A 20,730-nucleotide genomic window follows, 5' to 3' on the forward strand; every position below is an offset into this window, starting at 1 on the left:
TTAAGTTACTCTGCCTATCATACTGGACTCTCGGGCAATGTACAAGTTTGAGGGTACAACTCTTGAGTTTTTTTTTTTTTTTTTAACAATTGGTGTTAGAAGTGGGTTGTTATTGTGTGTGTCCCTAGTTGAAAGGGCCCTTGGGACAGGTGATAGCTGAGTGATAGACCCCAGAGATTGGTGAAACACTGGGACGATTGTACTGGGCATGTATGGGACACGTGCACCCTTCTCGAAGTGGGAGGTAGTGTGATGACGCCTGCTTTCATTACAGTGATCTGGCTAACATACCCAGGCTCTTATGTGTCACGGGTTCGTATCTGTTGCGTCCAGCTCAAAATGCAGTCTAACTGTACGCATGGGTGAAGTTTTTTTTCTTTGAGTATTTTTGTGGATGGGCGCATTTAGAAAGGGGCGTTTGCGCCCTTGTGGGAGTGAAAACAACCAATTTGTTTCCAGGCCAATGAAAGCCTTTAAATTCAGAGCAGGAGAGGCGCGCTGGGGTCCATGCAGAAGATCGAAGCCCGCAAACTACATTCATAAGGAAGTGCAAGCACACCTCCACTTGTGGATGATGTCAAGTTGGCCACAGCTGTCACAGATCACCGCTGTGAAGAGGGTACTTGGAGACCACCTTCGAAACCGATTGTTTGTGCCCGTGACATCCCCCCGAATGGCTGTGCCGTGGCCCAGGTTAGCTGTTTTAAAAAATATCATAAAGATAATGATAATAATTATGCGTTCAATGAATTTATTTCTACAAGGATTCAGAGGGTTAAATGCACGCTGTTGTCATATACAATGAAATACGATGACATCCACACATCGCATAATGCAAAATCTGTCTGCCTGCACCTTGATCAAATTCACAATACTCGCCTTACATCGCTTGTGCCACAACTTAGACCTGCTTTTATCTGGTCTAAAGTCTAGTCTACTTTCTGTCGCCAAATTGTCAGATGCACTGGGGAAGTGTAGTAGAAAACACCCTCAGACTGCCGGAACGCCCAGAAAGGCACAGCGAGGTCTGACAAATTTCCAAACATTAGACGAAAACGAAGATGTTTTTACACCAGGTGCATGTGTGCCTGTCTACGAAAATGGAGCCCACGGTGTCTGATCCCTCACAGTTCTGTAACAGCTGAAGTGGAATGGTTAGCCGAGAGGCCGTTCGTGGCGTGCTGGAAGGAGCCTTGGAGGACCCTGGAAATCGGTGAGGCGCTGAGATGATTGTACTGGCAGCCCAACTACAAGTGGGAGGTCGTGTGATGACACATGCTTTCGTTGCATTCTGGCTAACATATGCAGGCTCTTATGTGTCATGGGTTAGGCTAATGTTTTTTCACCCTAATAGACTCAGGGATTGAGGTTTAATGTCTGAATACTCACATTTTGTAATAAACGTCAGAATTGGGCTAGATGCCGTGTACATGATAGACCCTATAAAAATGGGTCAGGTACTAAGAGATTTCAATAGAGGATCTCGTTGGAGGTACTTTGCGACCTGATTTACATGGGTTTGAAACCAGGTTTAGGTTACTTTGAAGAGTTCAGTGACAAATAGTGTCAGTAGTATGATGCTTTGTGTGTTCAATCTGCAAAACCCTTGGGACAGTTGACCAGAGTGTGAGATTGACCCCAGAGATGGGTGGGGCATTAAGACTGGACGGTGGCCCCTGTTTGGGACGTGTGTGCTGCTTCGTTGGTTTACACAACATTTGAGCCTGGATGTGGTGTTGCTACAGGGTTTTTTTTATCAGATTGACTTGGATTTAAATCTGGGTTGAGAGTAAAACTCAGAATTTGGTGACAGTTGGTGTGAGAAGTGGGATGATTAGCTGTTGTGTGCCCAATTGACCAGACTGCCCAATTGACCAGACTCTTGTGAGAGTTGACCACTGTGAGACAAATCCCAGAGATGGTCAAGACACCAGGATTGGACTGTGGCACCTGTATGGGTGGACCGAGGTTCAAATCCAGGTTGTTGGGACTACTTCTCAGAGTTTGGTGACAATCGGTGTCAAGTGGGATGGTTAGCCCAAGTTGGGTCAGATGGCGGCCTGGTTTGGAGGAAGCACACCTAAAGGGGGAATGATTCTCTTCCTCTGTCGTCATGGTCAGTTACAAGTAGATCAAATCCCAGGTTGAATTATCTGAGTTAGCTGACAGAAATTGGGATGGTTCGCCATAATTAATGTTGAAGGTAAGTATATTGTGGCTCATACATTGTTGATACAATTGAAAAAAAAATATATGATGCAAAATCAGCTTCAGAAAACAGGTGAGCCGTGATTGGTCATTACCTGAGCCCTGAGCAACTGTGATGTCATTCTCAGTTGGGAGCAAGTGACAAAATGGCCGTTCCCTTGCAAAAACGGGTGGCTTTTGCTGCTTAACTCATATTCCACAAACACGATATTAATCAGAATGCCATGTCTTGACTAGTGAAGGCGCATAGAACATATTATTGCAAATAATTTGGGGGGGATTTACTTTTTTCTTTAAGGAAAAGTGACACATCGATTTTCTTGTTATAGTGGTTAAACGTTTGCTTTGGTGCCTATTTATGCACATATGCACAAGAACTCAGGTTCGCTACTCAGATTTTTGTGTGCAGGTCTGTATATCAAAAAGTACTGCAAAGTACAACAGGCCTACATCTGTTTTTGCTTATTGTCCTGTCCTTGCATACATAAAAGCAGAGGTGCATTATGAACATAGAGTGGACATGGAATTTATGATGCATATGCACAAGTTGTATGAAGCACCTTGTTTTTTTTGAAGGACTAGCTGCAGGGGGGGTGGGAGATGAGGGGTTATTTTGCCGATGGAGATTAAGGCAGGGGCTTTTTGTCATTTGTGCGAGACAAGCCATTCATCCATCCAGTTCACAGCCAAAAAAAGGCTGGTCCCAGAAATTAGCAGTTTCAGCTCAGCAGCAAAGTCGCCGGGCTGTGAAGGCAGAGAGAAATTGACTAATTAGCAATGCGCACTAAAACTTGACGGTTTCTCTCCATAACAGCGAGGGGTGGAAAAAAAAACGAGAGACTCGCCTTTTTCTCCCCCCTTTTCCCCTCTTTCCTTTCTTCCATAGATGTTTGAAATCGCAGTCATTTACGCTCGACAGTTTTTACAATAGCCTTGAGCCATAATTTTGCGAGTCTCTCCAGCATCCATACCCCTGCATGGTCTCTCTCCACCGGCCATGCACGACCGTTTCTCTCCCCAACCGTGGATTTCCTATTACTCTCGTTACGACTCACTGAGCCCCAGGCCCAAGGATAATGATGTGTTGTTTCTTGGTAGCATAATTTGTCACACGTATATTTCTTCTTCTTCTTCTTCTTCTTCTCCTTTTGCAGAAAGCACGGCTCCCTTCTCACACACTCGCACACTTCTGGTTAATTCCGAGGAAACAAATGATCAACAAATAACGCCAAATTGGGACTTTTTGGGGGTTGGACTCGCTTTTCTTTAAAAAAAAGGAGAACAAAAGAAGGGACTCTTGAGTGAGCTTTCTGGGGACCCCCTCCGAAGATTACTTACTTTCTTTTTTTCTGGAGTGTGTGCGTGGCGAGTGTGTGTCAGGTAAGTTGTGGCTGCTCTCATCATTTAGTTGTCACAGGCGCGCGTAAGTTTACGCACGCACAAATGGCGTTTTGTCGCGGCGCGGACGCAACAAAAGACGCGCACATCGCGGTCAACTTTTAGCCGTTTTCTTCTTCCCGTGGACGAGAAGGTTGACTGTTGTTTTTTTCGGCCAGCGTTAGAAATGCGCGCGCCGTGTGGTGCCTTGATAGCGAGGATGCGCGGCTGTAGGAGGGCAGTACAAGAGGGGATCCATGCTGCATGCGCTCCCTAGCGAGGACCTCGCCGCTGCGTATCCGCCGAGTGGAGCCTCGTCGCGGGCTAAAGCTCCGCAGCATCACGCTCGTTCTTTTGGGTCTCCTGCGCCCCCTAAACCACAGCCGCGATTTAACCTACACATGAATAGGTGTTCTGTTTCACGATGGGAAGTAAACGTTTTTTCTGTGCGCGTGTGTTTCTTGCTTCACGAAAAAGAAGTTGAAGAGTATCCACGTGGGATGTAAATTCTCTGCCATGGATCAATAACTCAAACAAGAGATTGTTTTTTTTTCGCTCTCTTTGCTAGACCGAGCCTTCGTGTGTTGTGCTGCTCTGAGGTAAATGGCTTGCATGGTTTATATGTTGCCCAGGTGGCGTCCACAATCAGGAAGCCATGTCCAGATCGGGTGACAGAACGTCCACCTTTGACCCGGCGCACAGTGACACGCTGCTGCACGGGCTCAACCTGCTGTGGAGGAAGCAGCTCTTCTGCGATGTGACTCTCACCGCCCAAGGGCAGCACTTCCACTGCCACAAAGCGGTGCTGGCGTCCTGCTCCCAGTATTTCAGGTCGCTCTTCTCCTCCCACAATGCCATCGGCAACAACGAGGGCGGCAAGGGGGACCAGGGCAGCAGCGGCACCCCCTCGTCCTCGCCCGACGACAAGCTGGTGACCCCCACTGCCAGGCCCATCAATAACCTGGTGCTGCAGGGCTGCTCCTCTATTGGACTGAGACTTGTGCTGGAGTACCTGTACACAGCCAACGTGACTCTTTCCCTGGACACGGTGGAAGAGGTGCTGTCGGTCAGCAAGATACTCAACATCCCCCAGATAACCAAGCTCAGCGTGCAGTTTCTCAACGACCAGATCTCGGTGCAGAACTACAAGCAGATCTGCAAGATCGCAGCCCTCCACGGACTGGACGAGACCAAGAAGCTGGCCAACAAGTACCTGGTGGAGGACGTGCTGCTGCTCAACTTCGAGGAGATGTGCGCCATGCTGGACGCTCTGCCGCCGCCGGTGGAGTCGGAGCTGGCGCTCTTCCAGATGTCGGTGCTGTGGCTGGAGCACGACCGCGAGACCCGCATGCACTACGCGCCGGACCTCATGAAGAGGCTGCGCTTCGCTCTCATCCCGGCCCCGGAGCTGGTGGAGAGGGTGCAGTCGGTGGACTTCATGAGGAGTGACCCTGTGTGCCAGAAGCTGCTGCTGGACGCTATGAACTACCACCTGATGCCATTTCGGCAGCACTGCAAGCAGACCACATCCAGCAGGTAAGATTACAATCATCAGGTACCACTGTTGTCTTTTAAATGTCAAGTTGTGGTCAGTTGAGGTGTTACCATGTTACCTGATTTTATAGCGTCGGGAGCCAATTCAGCTTTCATAGTCATCTAAAGGACAAAGTTATTTGTGCTTGCTCAAATGTTTGTTGTACATTCCGAGCACGTTCTGGGGCTTTTTTATAACAGTACATCTGCGGTTGGTTTTAGAGTCACATGGCAGGCCGGACTTAAGCCACCACGGGCCGTAAATGTCCCACGGGCCACAGGGTGCCTACCACTGTGTTGTAGTGAAGGGTACCTGATTTTTATCACTAACCAAATAGGATGCATAACACCCGCAAAAGGTTACACATTTGACTTCTTGGCACTAAATACATTTCAATGCAAATATATGCAATTATTTTCTGTTTACATTTATGAGGGTCCAAAGTTGTTACATTCTAGTATGGAGTTAAAAGTAGACACCTTTTGTCGGGATGTTCATTGAGTGGCAGTGATGTTATCATAATAAGCATAGGCGTTCTGCTCCATAAGTGTTTTGAGAGCAGAAATCTGCGTAACATATCTATTCCCACACATGGGCCTATGAACACGGAATCGGAAATCGTCATAATTAGTTTCACGTGCCACTGTGTCTCTCCTCTCAATTAATCACCATTATCTATGTCCAGGGGCTCATTTGCATACGAATAACCCCTAAAACCACATCCAAGTGGGCCAGTAGCACAGAGAGAGCAGGAGAGACGCTACTGATGTAGCCATGCATAAAAAAAGGACAATATGAAAAAGGAAATAACGTGTATGTGGCTGACTGTAATGTAATATAATTACTGCACATTGTGATTAATTGCTAGAATTGTGTCGGAGTCAGACAATTCTCCTTAATGTAGAGCAAAGCGTGGCGACGCGGGGTTGGTTATACATCACACGCAAACTCTCGCAAAACGGCCGGGCAACGTCACATGAATCATTACAGCCAATGAGATGGAGACATTGTATAGGCAGGGTTATGTCGTTCAATTGCCTTTTCGCCTCCGGCATGGCACCCTGCAGGACCATCCACACTTCACAGCTAATTAGAACGCTACATTTTCAGAGTGTAATAACCATTCGATAACACAGCCCCGTGAAAAGTGTGCGTTTTGTTAATTGTAATAAATGTCTTCAAAAGCCCCTAATGTATTGCTTTTTTATTTATTTACTGCACTTGTTTCCTGTTGTCCTTACAGAATCCGATCCAATAAGAGAATGCTGTTACTGGTGGGTGGTTTGCCCCCTGGACCTGATCGCCTCCCCAGCAATTTGGTCCAGTACTATGACGATGAAAAAAAAACATGGAAGATCCTCACAAGTGAGTTTAAAGGAAAGGATTTTATTGGAGGTTTTTTTTTTTCCAGTTTTCTCCTGTTCGGGGATTTTTACGGTCGTTCCTGTGGATGACTTTAACGCGGGTTAATTTGAGCGAAGGAGTTCCCTAAATCCTTCAGGTAATAATATATCACTATCACTTTTTAATATAAGTTTCTAATCAGAGCGTGACTTCACGCCACTGCGGAGCGTCACGCCTGGTTCGCCTTGTTTTTGCTGAAATATGCTGCCGAGATGCATGATGAGATTCACTTGCATCTAATGATCTGCTGTGGCAGAGATTGAACGCGGGGTTTGAGTGATATCTTTGCCGAGTGGCTTTCAAATTCATCCTGAGTATTCACCAGCACTGATCAATAACGACTGAATTGCTCTAATTATTTACCCAAACACAGTAGTCTGTGGCCTTAGACTCCTAACTAGAAACTAATACTTAGGAGGCAGGTCTCTTGCTATTTTTTAGACAATCTCTAATCACATGAAATAAAGTTTGCCTTAGTTGCAATTTCTTTAAGTGCTGCACTCTTCAGACTTTTTTTCACATAGACTCGGAATGAGCACAACAGATTAATGGATTGTTTGCAATTGTGTCGATTGAAGCGAACAAGGTAAAAAGGAGTGCATTACTTGGCTGCAACCAGCGGAGGCGCTGTTGATTTACTCTTAACTTGTTTGCTATCGAATGAACTCAGGTGTAACGTGACGTCAGCGATGAAAAGTTCAGCTGCCTTTACGCTATGATGTAACTCCTGCGGGCAGCATTATTTTGCTAGCGTTGCAACAGAAGTTCAGTACATTCAGATGGAGAGTCCCCATCTCAAAAATCAATCAATTATGTGATTATTATTCTTTACCCATCGTCGATAAAGGGAGTTGATCCTCCCAAAGATAGGCATCAACATAATACATTAAATTTTCTGACTGGTCCACAATTGTTACACAACACCAAAGTAGACTTAAAGCGATTTAAGGCAAAATGGAGTGCAGTACTCGGCTGTATCCAGCAGAGGCGCTGTTGAGTCACTCTCAACTAGTTTTCTGTCTGAAGAAGGGCGACACGATGTCAGCTGCGGGAAGTCGAGCTACAGCTGCGCTAATATGCAACACCAGTGTGCAAACAGGAGTTCAGAACATTCATAATGATTTCCCCGCCCAAAAAGAAATTATTCGATTATTTGAATGTTAACTTTCGCATTAGCAGCCGTACCATAGACATTAGCGCAAGACAAGTAATGTCCTGGCTGGTTACAGACCACCAAAGTAGGGGAACTAAGAGTCACCATGGCAACAACTGAGATATTCTTATCACAAGATGGTGTGACATCAAAATGCATCAAAAGCAGCTACAGGCGAGTTGATGTTTTTGAGGTTACAAACGGTGTGCGTACGTGTCCATATGGCAGCAAATGGCACATTCACTTCCCGCCATACGTTCTATTTCTAATTTGATTGTTTTCCATTTATTGTTGAGAAGTGTTTTTCTTAAAAAATATTTCCTGCAATTATGACATTCCTAGTGCATTAGCATAGGTTAGTAACAGACTATGGCGCCTTCCGACTTGCGAATCCAAAGATATGTCGCGAACTTCATCGTAAACCCCGTGTCTTTCAAACATCAATTATCACATACTGTTGCTTTATCAAGCTCCTCGCAAGACTTTGTATTTCTTGTGTGGAAATTGAGCCACATTCCCTCCCTCTCTACCGTCCTCGACCTTTTCCAGACTCACGCCTCTATTTGCTCTCATATCGCAAAGGTCAAACTTGAGATAATGGGAATATTTTTCTGTTCTCTCCTATTGAGCTTTTTATTTGCTGTTGCTCATCTCTCAGCGTTAGCAAATTGTTTTTTCCTGTCCGTTCGGCTCTATTTGAAGATTCACACGACACAATTTGTGTTTTTCTATGCCCGTTGTCGTCTTTTAAAAGTCATGGTTAGCACATTTCATGTTCGGTGTTTTCTTTTTTCGGTTTGTTTTTGCTCACATTTGTCCACATTCATCCGTCTGCGCTCAACATGCACATGCTCAGTCTGCACAGTCATTTGCTCATTACCCTCAGCCCTCATGGGTATAAGCGGCAACCAGCAAAAAGGTCAGTGGGGATTTCCATCAGTCACAACTAAAAAAGTTAACACTCAAATGGTCCGTGGCCTTGCGGAAGGACAAAACTGCACAATCATCCCCTGAACACATCAGCGAGCGTCTGATGTGGCCTGCGCACACAATGGACGTGAAAGAGAAGGAGATTATTAACATTCAATCATAACTTTCCAATGAGGCGAAACCTGAGAGGGACAGCCTTTGATTAAGACATTCATCAAGATAATTTGGGAAGATTCTTGATTCTCTTCCCTCTTGTTTGTGTGTCACACCGAGTCGCTCGCCGTTGATCCCAGTGTGAAGTTTGCCATCTAGTGTACCAACAGGAGCGTGAACAAAGGCCGGTAATTGCATGGATTGCATCATTAAAGATAAAAGGGACTCCACCCTAGTGCGTGAAAGATGGCGTAAAAGAAAAAAAGACCACAAAAGAGAGCTGGCGCATTAGCCGTGGAATCAGTCAAGCGTGGCCTGCCTCCATGCAGAGGTTTCTGACTCCCTCTAGTGAGCCCCTGAGCTCAGTGTAGACAGCAGCCACAGAGGGGGCCACCCTGCAGGAGGGTCTCAAAGCGAGAGGGAAGATTAACTTCATCCACTTTCAATTTTACAATAAGGTCCAACACGGGGGGAGAGCTAAAAGCCAATGGCATGTTTTATGCTTGCCACCATCTCAGGTATGACGCCTCGCCTGCCACTTATCCCGCCGCCCGCCTGTGTCCGAGGCACCTGTGGAAGTGGGACAAACGTCCCGCTTCCTCCGACTGTACTCTCCGCAGAGCCTCTTCGCCCCCGCCCCCGCCCCCTTCCATGGGTACAAGATGATTTCAAGTCACTAGACATCAAATAAAAAGCCACCCATGCGTGGCCTATAGACTGCTGACTGAACGATAATGTAAATAGCATGTAAGGGAGTTTGGCAGTCATATGGCACTTGTCTTTGAGGTGCACTGGAGGCAGGCAACTTAATCCCCTCCTTTTTGAGATAAAGCTGTGTTTAGTATATGTGGTATAAAGGGCCTCTCTCTCTTTCTCCCGCCTCGTCGAGGAGCGGCACATGTCAGGCAGGGCCGAGTGAGATTGCAGCGAGAGGGCCAATTGGAAAGAAATGAGATTCAAGGCTGTCTAATTCTGCAGCAACTGTGATCCATCAGGCGCCGGGGAGGCGGCGGTGGAAATGACTGATGGAGACAGACAGGTGGGCCTTAGCATTCCACTGATTTGTGCTCCACCACAGCCCCCACCCCACCATGCCGCCCCCTCACCCGAGATTTATTGAGTGAACACGATCATGTTCATTACGACTGTCACCCGAGACCATTTCTCCACATCTCAATGGGGGTCACTGCAACAAAAGAAGATGGAGGACAGGGAGAGAGCGCAAAAGCAGGTGAAGCCCTTCAAAAGTGATTTTTTTTTCAAGATAACAAGAACACTCACCAACTCCTTCTCTTACGGCTTCTTCTGGAAAGAATTTGTATTGTTGTCCAATCGTGAGGTTAGGGTGATGGCTGATGCAATGAATAGGGTCTTCCACAAACTGTTTCCGCAATGTTGGAAACATAAAATCATCCAAAATTAAGATTGAAGTGGTCACTTGAATTTATTAAGCCATTAAGCCCGGGAGCGCATAACCGCTTTTCTACCACTAGAGCCGGGAGCGCTGTCGCGTCTTTCTACCTTTCAAACCGGGAGAGCGGATACGTCACTGTCCTTTTTTAATCCAATTCTCCGTCTCTTAGCCAATTTAATGCATCAGAATATACACGCGACGGTGTCGCGAGACCGCGGAGGATGTCGTGGAAGTTTTTCGAGCCGTTGGTAGGCTAATGGCGGACGCCGTCTATCGCCGGGATATGGTTTGTAGACAATTACGATATTGACGTCTTTGTAACAGAATAGAAGATGGTAATTATCACTCGATTTTTTTTTTTAATTACAAAGTGCTTCTCTTGCACTGACACGTTATGTTTACATCTTCAATTGAAACAGTAAATAATAATAAATTCTGCCTGTGTGAAAGCCACATGTCTAAGCGCTTTAATTCTTTTGGAATTATGTTTCTGTCTGCTACAGGGCCTGAGATATTACGGTAATCATTTTGTAAATGTTGAACTTAATGGGTTAAACACAATGAGCAGGCTCATGCAGAAGCTGTTGCCGGCCACAGCTCACACCCAGACACTCACGCACAGACTTGCTGATGTCTGGGGCTGCAACCATGGGCGCTGTGGCCATCGTGTATTCATATGTGCATTTTCCAGAACGGCCGGTATTTTTCCAAACCGCTCCTGGCCATCCCACCCCCCACGTGTCGTTTCTGGTTGTTTTGGCCTCAACTCCCTACCACGGCTGTCATTCAATGCTTAATTCTCTTGATTTTGTGTGTCGCGCAGTCATGCCTTACAACAGTGCCCATCACTGCGTTGTGGAGGTGGAGAACTTCCTGCTGCTGCTCGGCGGAGAGGACCAGTGGAACCCCAACGGTAACAGCGATGCACACTTTTTTTTTATTTTTTTTTTTTTTATACTAGCTAAACCAAATGAGCATTCTGTGTGAACCTTGTTCTGTAGCACTCGCTACCAGTTCAGAAGCCAGATGAGCAACGAGTGGACAAACAACACCCACCATCACACTTGTCATTATTTGGCACCGAGAAGTAGCAGTGAAATATTTGACGTGTCAAATTGTGAAATGGTGATAACAATCAAGAAGACTATAAAATACTGATTGTAAACATTCTATTTTCTCCTTTTATGTAGGAAAGCACAGCACAAATTTTGTCAGTCGTTATGATCCCAGATTCAACAGTTGGATACAACTTCCTCCTATGCAGGAGAGGTGAGGCCACTTTCAAGACCATTTGCAGAAAGGTTGTTTTAAATTGTTTAATGAAATCCATTCATTTGCGCACAAGTATCAGGGTGTCCGTAGGGTTAAAATCTAATGGTAGCAAATTAAAATTGCATAAATTAATGAATTTGAAAAGAGCCCTGACTTGAAACCCTAACACTGTCTTGAAACCTTGCTATTGAAATTGCTAATTAGAATCTCTGACACTTGTTTCAATCCAGGTTTCAAACCCTAATTTCAAACCCTGACCGTTGTTTGAAACTCTAACCCCAACTAGAATCCATAAATCAAGCTTGAAACAAAAATTTGAAACCCTACTCCATGCTGGAATTCCTCATTTTAAACCCTAACCCTGGTTTGAAACCAGGCATGAAACCCTAATTTGAAATCAGGATCCAATTTTGAGCCCATAATTTGGAATCCATACCCTGTCTTAAAACCATAATACCTCATTTGAAACCTTAGCAACCTCTAATGCAGATGTCACCAAGTACGGTCCTCAAGGGCACCTATCCTGCATGTTTTCCATCTCTCCCCGCTGCAACACACCTGATTGAAATGATTAGCTCATCAGCAAGCTTTTCAGAAGCCTGATAACGATACAAATCATTTGACATGCAGGAGGATAGGTGCCCTTGAGGACAGGATTTGGTGACCCCTGCCCTAATGGGACAAGATGAAAGAAAAAGAAGAAGCAGCCCTTATTTGTAACCCTAACCTAGACTGTGTGAAATAATAATGCATTTTTGAAACCCTTGAAACCAGAATATGAAGCCCTAAGCCTGGTTTGAATCTATGTCCGCATTTTGAAATCGTAATTTGAATCCATAGCACTGATTTGAAAACCTCATTTTGAAACCCTATTCTTTATTTGAAAGCCAACCCCCCAATTGAAACCCTACTTTCAATCTCTATCTTTGTTCGGAACCCTATCTTCATCTTGAAACCATAACCGAGGCTACTTGAACCCATAACACTGTCTTGAAACCCTAATTTGTTATGTTCTGTGGTTATTCATTTGATTTTATTGGCCATTAGTGTGTAGTTTTGTGAATCTCAAAATTAGTGTAAGAAACACTAGCTGATATATGCAGTTGCAATTCAATATCTTATCGGTTTTAGAAAATAATGAGAAAAAATTAACAGAGGATATTAAACTCAACTCAAGTATTTCTGCGATTTCTGTGGAAGAAGTAACCAGCCAGCCCGCCTATCCCGATACTGATGGTGCTTGAGTTCTTTGCGCCCCTCCGCTCCTTGACATCTCACGGGCGCCGCTCCGTCCTCAGGAGAGCCAGCTTCTTCGCCTGCCGCCTGGACAAGCACCTGTACGTGATCGGCGGCCGCAACGAGACGGGCTACCTCTCCAGCGTGGAGTCGTACAACCTGGACACCAACGAGTGGAACTACGTGTCGTCTCTGCCGCAGCCTCTGGCCGCCCACGCCGGCGCGGTGCACAACGGCAAGATCTACATATCAGGTCAAAGAAAACAACAATTAGGATTAATGCTGCCAAGCAGGCAGTCGCTTTGTATTTGTTGCAAAAGTACTTACAGTACTAATTAAGAGTCTCGCTATTTATTTGTTACTCCCAGTTGAAGGTCACTGTAAAATTGACACGTATAACAAAAGACAATTCAACATGTGTTTTGATAAGTTTTAATGTGTTTAAAGTGTGTGTGTGGGGGACACGATTATAAAAAATCTCTGGGATCATTTTTCCACAAGGACTAATGTCAACTTACTGGTGTGACACGCACAACTCTGTATGGAAAAAAATTAGCGCCATAAGCGGAGAGCAAGGAGATGAGTCTGTAAAAAAACAGAGAATGTCCAAAGTTCTGGATAATTTCACACTTATCATGGAAGATAAACTGCATTATGTACCACAACAGCACTTCGACGATTGCCGACACAACGGATTGTATCAATGTTAGCGTGCTGAATGTAGCCTAAGCCTAGCATCACTACCTAGAATGTAATGCCCCCGCAAGTGGTCAAGAATAGACACAGCTGCTGGTTCATCCGCTTTATTGCACAAACGGTAAGAAAACACATAATAAGCACATTCATACCCGTGCTGCATCATGAGTCACTCAACATGCAGACCAGCTAACGGGTTAGCAAGTCAACCGCCGGAAGTTGCTACACTCTCATTTGCTCACGACCCCACCACTTGATATTTTTCTGCCTACAGTCTACAAGATGTCAATTAATCAGTCAATCAAGTTCTCAACCACTTCAAATTGTCGACCGCAGAGGTTGAAAAAAGAAGAAGCCACTTTTGACAAAATTAGAAGAAAGTACAAATCTGTTTTCAAATGTAGGACTAGGGAGTTAAGGCGAAAAGTCGTCACAAAAATAAAAACTCAAGTTCAAGTACAGATATGTGGAAAGTGTACTCAAGTACAGTATCAAAGTATTTGTACACTGCTGATTGATAATGTCCAATATTTTTGCCCTTTGCAGGCGGGGTCCACAACGGCGAGTACGTGTCGTGGCTGTACTGCTACGACCCGCTAATGGACGTGTGGGCTCGCAAACAGGACATGAACACAAAGCGTGCCATTCACACGCTGGCCGGAATGAACGATCGCCTCTACGCCATCGGGGGCAACCATTTGAAAGGTAAGCGCCGGTGCGTGTCGGGAAACGATCAAGAGATTGATTGTTTTTTTGTTTGGGTTTTTTGTCACTGCACTGTTTCCCGTCTCTCTGATTTCTTTAGCTATACAACACAATGTTGTTGTGTTGCGTGTTGCTGTTTATGTGAAAACATTGTGAGGCACTTCTTTGTTGAATGTTTCCCCTCCATTTTCTGGTTCTTTCTGTAGAGGCTTCTTGTCAGAGTTATTTGTCGACATAAGAATGTTGTTGATTTTGAATGCCGGCTGACTCAAGATAGGGTAGTGAAACCCTACCCTCATTTTTTTAAAAACGTAACTGATGCCAGATGTGAAGCAGATCAGATCTTCACTCACCTTCTTCAAGTTTCCATTCTTTCTCAATGTCAAAGCAGTAACCTTATTGATTTGGAGGATATCCAAGCACAAGATATGTGAAGCGGGTCAGATCAGTACCCATGACCCTTTTTGCAATGCTCTGCCAGGTGCCATTTTCCACACACACACACCTTTCACAGGGATTATTTCTCTGTCAAGGCAAGAACATTATCGATTTTGAAGCACATCCAAACCGAGCGAGATACTGCATGTGAAAGAAATATTTTGAAATCGGTCCTCACGCACAAAATCCTTTTTGACAGGTGTCATTTTTCATTCATTTTCTTCAAATTTTCATCCAAGGATTATTTACTCTGTCAAAGAAAGAACTTAATTGATTTTGAAGGACATCCATCATGAGATATGTGAACCTAAAATTGGTGCACATACAAAACATTCTACCAGGTGTAATTATCCACTCAAACGTTTTACTACATGTCCTGTAAATTCAATAAAAGGTAGTGTTATATTTTGCTTCCGACTTCTCTGCCGAGTGTAGCTTGCCACCAATCTTCTTCAAATTTCAAATTCAAATTCAGGGCAAGAGCCCTCTTGATTTTGAACAGGGGCATTTTTGCTGTTGTATTTAGCAACATGCTAAGTCCTACATGTAATAATAATTTGAAAGAATTCTCTTTCTGCCCCGCTCCCAGGTTTCTCTCATTTAGACGTCATGTTAGTGGAGTGTTACGACCCCAAAGCCGACCAGTGGAACATCCTGCAGACGCCCATCCTGGAGGGACGTAGCGGGCCGGGCTGCGCCGTCCTGGAGGACAGCATCTTCCTCGTGGGCGGCTACAGCTGGAGCATGGTACGGTACAGTATTTCACTGTTGATTATATTGCAAGGTTAATCAAATCAAATTTTGGGGGGGAGCATGTTTCCATTTTGAGAGTCGAAATCTCAACAAGAGTCAAAGTTTCCTATAATCGTGGAAAATGTCTGAAAAATAAAATAAATAAATAAATGAAGCGCAATATTAAGGGAATGAATTTTACGAGGAGAGATGACGGAAGGTTAACAAAGGAGCACCATGTAAATTGACTTGTTAAATTATGACTTGTTCTTAGTGGAATCTAAAAATCCATCCATCCATTTTCTATGGATCTTATCCTCATTAGGTTCACAGGTGAGCTGGATCTTATCTGACTTTGGGCGAGAGGCGGGGTACACCGTGGGCTGGTCACCATCCTATCATAGACATTATACAGTTAAAAAAGTTGTTTTTCCTCAAGAAAAAATAGGACATTAATAGATATATACAGTTGATGTTGTTTTGAAAATTTTAATTAAAAAAAACTTTTTAAATACAACTTTATCCTTTAAACTTTAATGTTTTTTAAATTTAAAAAAATCCAACTAAAAACTTGAATTCAAGTGTCTGACTTTTTATTTTTCCCCCTCTTTCCTCTAGGGGGCGTATAAGTCTTCAACCATCTGCTACAGTCCGGAGAAGGCCACATGGACAGAGTTGGAAGGCGAGGTGGCGGAACCTTTGGCGGGCCCGGCCTGTTCCACCGTCATCCTGCCTGCGTGCCTCCCCTTCAATAAATGACAACTAATCCAGCCCAGGAACGGCAACCAGAGTGATGATTGGGGGGAGTAGTGCCCGTAAGCAGGCAGCCGTTTTACCACCAACCTCCCCCTTTTGCTCAGTCGCTTGGGGGTGTATAAATTATTTTTTTACAAGTTTGACCGGAGCACTTTGGTTATTCCCCTCTGAAGGTGTCAAGAGAGGGAAGGAAAGCGGTGTGTAAGTCATGTACAGTATTTAAACTGGTCACGTTCATACAACATGAGCTTTGATTTATTGACACTGTCAGTGGCTGTTTTCTTCTATTCTATAGCACGAATTAGCTCAATGCTAGCTTTCGGGTCCGTCGTATGTCTTGTACACGTCAATCCGAAAACAGAGAGAGAGCGTGGTCGTTCCCAATCAACCAGGACCGGGTGAGTTACTTTTCATGTATAAATAGTCATCATGGCTCACCGTGTTGACACTTAGTCACCTGCTTAAAACAAACTTTCTCTTTCTTTTCTGTTTTCCTCACATTCCTGCATCCAAAGTGGGACCGTGTTTTTTTTACTTTCAAATTACACTGTAAAAAACTTCATGATGACTTTAAAATGTGCAGCTGACTGAATTCCAAATGGTTCCTAAGATTTTCTCGCCGATTGGTTGATTTTATGGAAAATCTCAATCGTGACGCACTAATTATTGATCAATGTATTGAATGACGTATTGATGGTACAATCAAATTGTAACTGCTCGCCAATGTACTGGAAGCATGTTTGGGTAAATTGAGTGGCGACTAAAAATGAATACGCCAACCACAGAGGAGTTTTATGGCATACTACAATCTTCCATATATGAGTATGAAGAAGTATTCGGGCCACTCTGAAAAAAAAAACAACAACTAGATATTACAAGAACAAAGTTATAATCTTACTCGTGATGTCGGTAATGCGTTACTAAGTAACACGTTACTCCAAAATATGCTCATCTTCCATTAACGACTAATCTAAAGCGTTTCTTTTTCCAGTCAAGTAGTCAGACTGCAGTCACACTTGAAAACGTTACTGCTCACAATATATTTATATATTTATTTCACTAACTCGATGGTGACGTCAGTAATTGAAAGAGTAGTTCTTTTACCCGCTAAAGGCAGTTACAGTAAATCACCTCCAGGTTGCAGCAGTGAGACAGAATTGACAAGACAAACTTATCCTACTACTTATACTTTTTTTTTTTAATATAAATGTATTTTTTCTAATAATATTTTGATTCGGCCCCCCTTCCCCCCCAGTTTGGCCCTGATACTCCTTCATATGTGAGCATACAGCGGACCTTAATGCACTAATAGTGAGCCTGTGAGTTCACTATAATGTAAATGATTTGTTGTGTTGTGTTAAGCTAAAAAAAAACAAAAAAAAACTCTTTAAGTACAAATGAGTCCAGTCTTGTCTATGTTACAGAGTTAAAAAAAAAAAAAAAAAAGAAAAGAGAGAAAAGTTGACTCTAGGTGTTGAATCCAATAAAGGTTTGTTGATTTCATTCCTGTACATAATCGCTTGCTGCAGTGAAACATTTTTGGATTTATTCTCAAATCCTGTTTATGTCCTTTGCATTTTAGACTATGGAAATAAACTGACTCTTGATGACTAAACTCTCCATCTCCAATTTGGCCAATTTTATAGTAGAAAACTGAATGTATTCCTGTTGAAAAAATGAACGTACCGCCCAAATTCACTTCATTACGTAATACATGAATTTCACTTCAAAAATAAACTTTTCTACTATATTCTCATTTACTTAGATGCACCTCTATGTCCAAATGCTTGTGTTGTGGGTGGAGCGAAGACATGCCGCTGTGTGCTGATTGGTCGAGGTATGTTGGCAGCCCTGTTGGAAGCATTACGTTAGGATGAGAGCTGTTTTCAATTCTTTAATCAGTGTGTGTCAAGGCAGACGGCCCCAGTCCCAAAGCTAAGCGCCAATTCATCTGCTTGGGGAATTACTGCAGTGAACACAGGTGACCTTTTAATTAAGAGTCTAGTCAATTATATCACTTTTTTTTTTTCTTCGCAAAGGATGTGAGCTTCCTGGTTCTCTTGTGGTCAGGAACAATACTCGTAGCCATTCAAATGCCATTAACACTTTTTATATTTTTAATCAGGTTACTCATAGTAAATGTCTCAGCTGTAACATTAGAATAGAAGGGATGTGAATGCCATGAGAGTCTAGCATTCACACCAAGCTTCTCGATCAAAGGACAAAATTGAAAATGAAATATAAAAAGCCTACACACCCCTGTTAAAATGCCAGGTTTTTGTGATATTAAAAAATTAGACCAAGATAAGTCATTAAAAAAAAATCACCCACTTTGCCATATATAACTTAAATGATTTTTTTCGAGTTTAGACTCGCCAGAAAAGTTTTCAGCATTCTTGGATGGGGAAAAAAATGTTGGTGTCTATTTGAGGTGGGGTGTTTATTTGTTCAACTTAATATGTTGTGATTTCTTCTTTTCCTTATTCTCATGCCTTTTTTGTGACATAGATGGAGGTTTCTATTTGAAGTAAGGCTTTTGTTTTTGCATAGGTGGAGGTTTCTATTTCAAGTAAGGCTTTTATTTTTGCAAGTGCCATCAAGCATCTATTGAGAAGTCCCTTAGGTATGTGGTTTCACTCCACCATCTAGTGGCGTGTGTATGAGTTAGACACACGCACGCTAGAGGTAAGATCGAGCCTAAAAAATCCAGCCCGACCCGACCCAGGCCCGCGGGTGTTAAAGCCCGACCCAGCCCGAGCCTGACCAATTAACTTTTATTTGCAGGCCCGAGCCCGAAGCAAACCCGAATTTTCATATTTTATTTGTGAGGACTCGGGAGGAGGAGGGGTGATTTATAATAACAAATTAAAGCCTGTCTTTTATAACGAAATCTAAGTTAAACAAGACAATAAACATTTACATCTTTTTATTTCTGTGTCTGCAGAGGTTACATTAACCGACAATTTTCCATCATTGACGGATTTTTTTAAGAGTTGACGGGAAAAATGTAAGGCCGTCCGTCATTTTGACGGGTTGAAAACTGAGCCATAAACCACAGCAGCAGTACGTCCTTAAGAATCTAGCGCGGCACTTTAAGAGAGAGAGACAAAGAAGAACAATGACGGGTGGATAATAGACAGAGACAGGAAGGAGTTCTTTGAATTGTCATTGCAAGAGTTTAGTACAGTACAGTAGTACAGTGTTGTGATGAGGCGACTTCTGTTTTTTTGCGGACCTTAGTTTCCTTAGTTTAGTATCCACACATCGTTTTAGTATACATTTTTATAAACATATATATATATATATATATATATATATATATATATTTTTTTTTTTTAAAAAGTCAGCTTGAGAGAAGCCCCGCCCCGCCCGACCCGACCCGAACGGAATGATTGACAAAAGGGCCGGGTCGGGCTCGGACTTGGGCTTGGGCTTAAGATCTTACCTCTAACGCACGCAGACCCACACACACAATCACTCAATCTCCAACAAACCTGTTGCACTCAGCTGATCTCCAGTCAGATCTTCTTTGAATGGTTACAATGCAACAAAGAACAATTATTGACATTGTTCCTAGTTTGCAGAAGAAGAAAAGCACACAAAGTGACTCATAGCACGGCAGCCGGTCGGTTGGGGTGGGGTGCGTAGGGGAGAGGAGGGGGCGGATGGCTCGCCGGGGGCTGGTGGGCTCGCTTTATTTCCACGCTCCACTTGTGTTTACGCTCCTGCGTGTAGGGAAGCAAGGACCACCGCACCTTGGCTGCCAGCCACCCCGCGGGTATTTATAGCCCCCCTCGGCGGGAGGCGTCACTCAAGGAATCCACGCGACGGCATCATCCTCTTCATCATCGCCATCCTCCTCCTCATCCCCCGTTCCCAACTTGTGTGGAGCAGGCAGGGAGGGTCTGCGTGGAGGATGCAACCTGAGCCAGACGCCGGGAAGGAATAAGACCGTCTTATGGAGGTAAAAGTGCTTCAGTGTTGTTTATATGGATTTATATTGATAGGGATTTGTTTCATATTTGTCTGCAATTATAGTCGCCATAGTTGTTATTGAATGTTCACCTGTTCCAACTGAACCCATAATGGGCAGGTCTCCTTAATTAGTGGATGAATTGCTACACTTGGCGTGTATAAAGTGCACTACGTGTGTGCGTCTGTGTGGGTGTGCGTGCGGGGGTATGTGTGTGTGTGTGTGTCTGTGTGTGTGTGTGAGTGTGTGTGAGCGTGAGAGGGCATTGTGAACCACGGGGGCTTTTTAAAGCAAAAATAGATCACAACCAGCGACTCCAATCTTCACATTCATCATTTCAGCCAATTATGTCATCTTGCAGCAGTCATTATTTCAGAACGGATCAATTCCACAGTATTGCTAGTCAGTTGTGTTTTATTATCAAGCCATTTGGAATGCAGCTTGCATTTAATTTAATTTAATTTTTTATTATGTTCCTAGGTGGCATGCATGTGCAAACGTTTTATTGATTAGGGAATCTTGTTATTTTATCAAATGATGAAATATTGTATTTACCATCAATTAAGGAGTAAAATGGTATTTATTTTACTATAATGTTTATTAGTAACTGAGGTTACAAATACTTGTTTTTGCATTGCATACTATTTTTAAATAATTAATTTAATTTCAAGTTCAAACATTGAATTTGATTTTGATATCAACCTAAGTGCAACATTTCATTTTATTTAGCTTTTAATTTATTTTATTTT

General features: G+C 43.6%; 2 protein-coding genes across 3 annotated transcripts in view; both read left to right on the forward strand.

Moving 5' to 3' along the window:
• The window catches only part of klhl14 (kelch-like family member 14), a 21,044-nt gene extending 3,427 nt beyond the window's left edge, over positions 1 to 17,617 (forward strand). Inside the window, exons 1-9 of one of the 2 annotated variants that reach the window (XM_086043622.1) lie at positions 3,406 to 3,588; positions 4,218 to 5,121; positions 6,363 to 6,484; positions 10,997 to 11,086; positions 11,364 to 11,442; positions 12,744 to 12,934; positions 13,924 to 14,082; positions 15,110 to 15,267; positions 15,871 to 17,617. In XM_086043622.1, coding sequence (XP_085899748.1) covers positions 4,241 to 5,121; positions 6,363 to 6,484; positions 10,997 to 11,086; positions 11,364 to 11,442; positions 12,744 to 12,934; positions 13,924 to 14,082; positions 15,110 to 15,267; positions 15,871 to 16,011 — 1,821 coding nt within the window. In that variant the 5' untranslated portion in view covers positions 3,406 to 3,588; positions 4,218 to 4,240 and the 3' untranslated portion in view covers positions 16,012 to 17,617. Of the gene's footprint in view, positions 1 to 3,405; positions 3,589 to 4,217; positions 5,122 to 6,362; positions 6,485 to 10,996; positions 11,087 to 11,363; positions 11,443 to 12,743; positions 12,935 to 13,923; positions 14,083 to 15,109; positions 15,268 to 15,870 lie in introns of those variants that run through there. The other variant, XM_086043623.1, reaches the window with a different exon arrangement.
• A 302-nt stretch (positions 17,618 to 17,919) lies between these two features.
• The window catches only part of LOC147141130 (voltage-dependent R-type calcium channel subunit alpha-1E-like), a 55,791-nt gene continuing 52,980 nt past the window's right edge, over positions 17,920 to 20,730 (forward strand). The window contains exons 1-2 of the mRNA XM_086043609.1: positions 17,920 to 17,989; positions 19,744 to 19,972. Of these exons, the coding sequence (XP_085899735.1) occupies positions 19,967 to 19,972 (6 nt within the window). The 5' untranslated portion in view covers positions 17,920 to 17,989; positions 19,744 to 19,966. The remainder of the gene's footprint in view (positions 17,990 to 19,743; positions 19,973 to 20,730) is intronic.

Source organism: Filicampus tigris, chromosome 10 (genome assembly GCF_054856515.1).
Source record: "Filicampus tigris isolate MCC_2025a chromosome 10, RoL_Ftig_1.0, whole genome shotgun sequence".
Classification (NCBI taxonomy): domain Eukaryota; kingdom Metazoa; phylum Chordata; class Actinopteri; order Syngnathiformes; family Syngnathidae; genus Filicampus; species Filicampus tigris.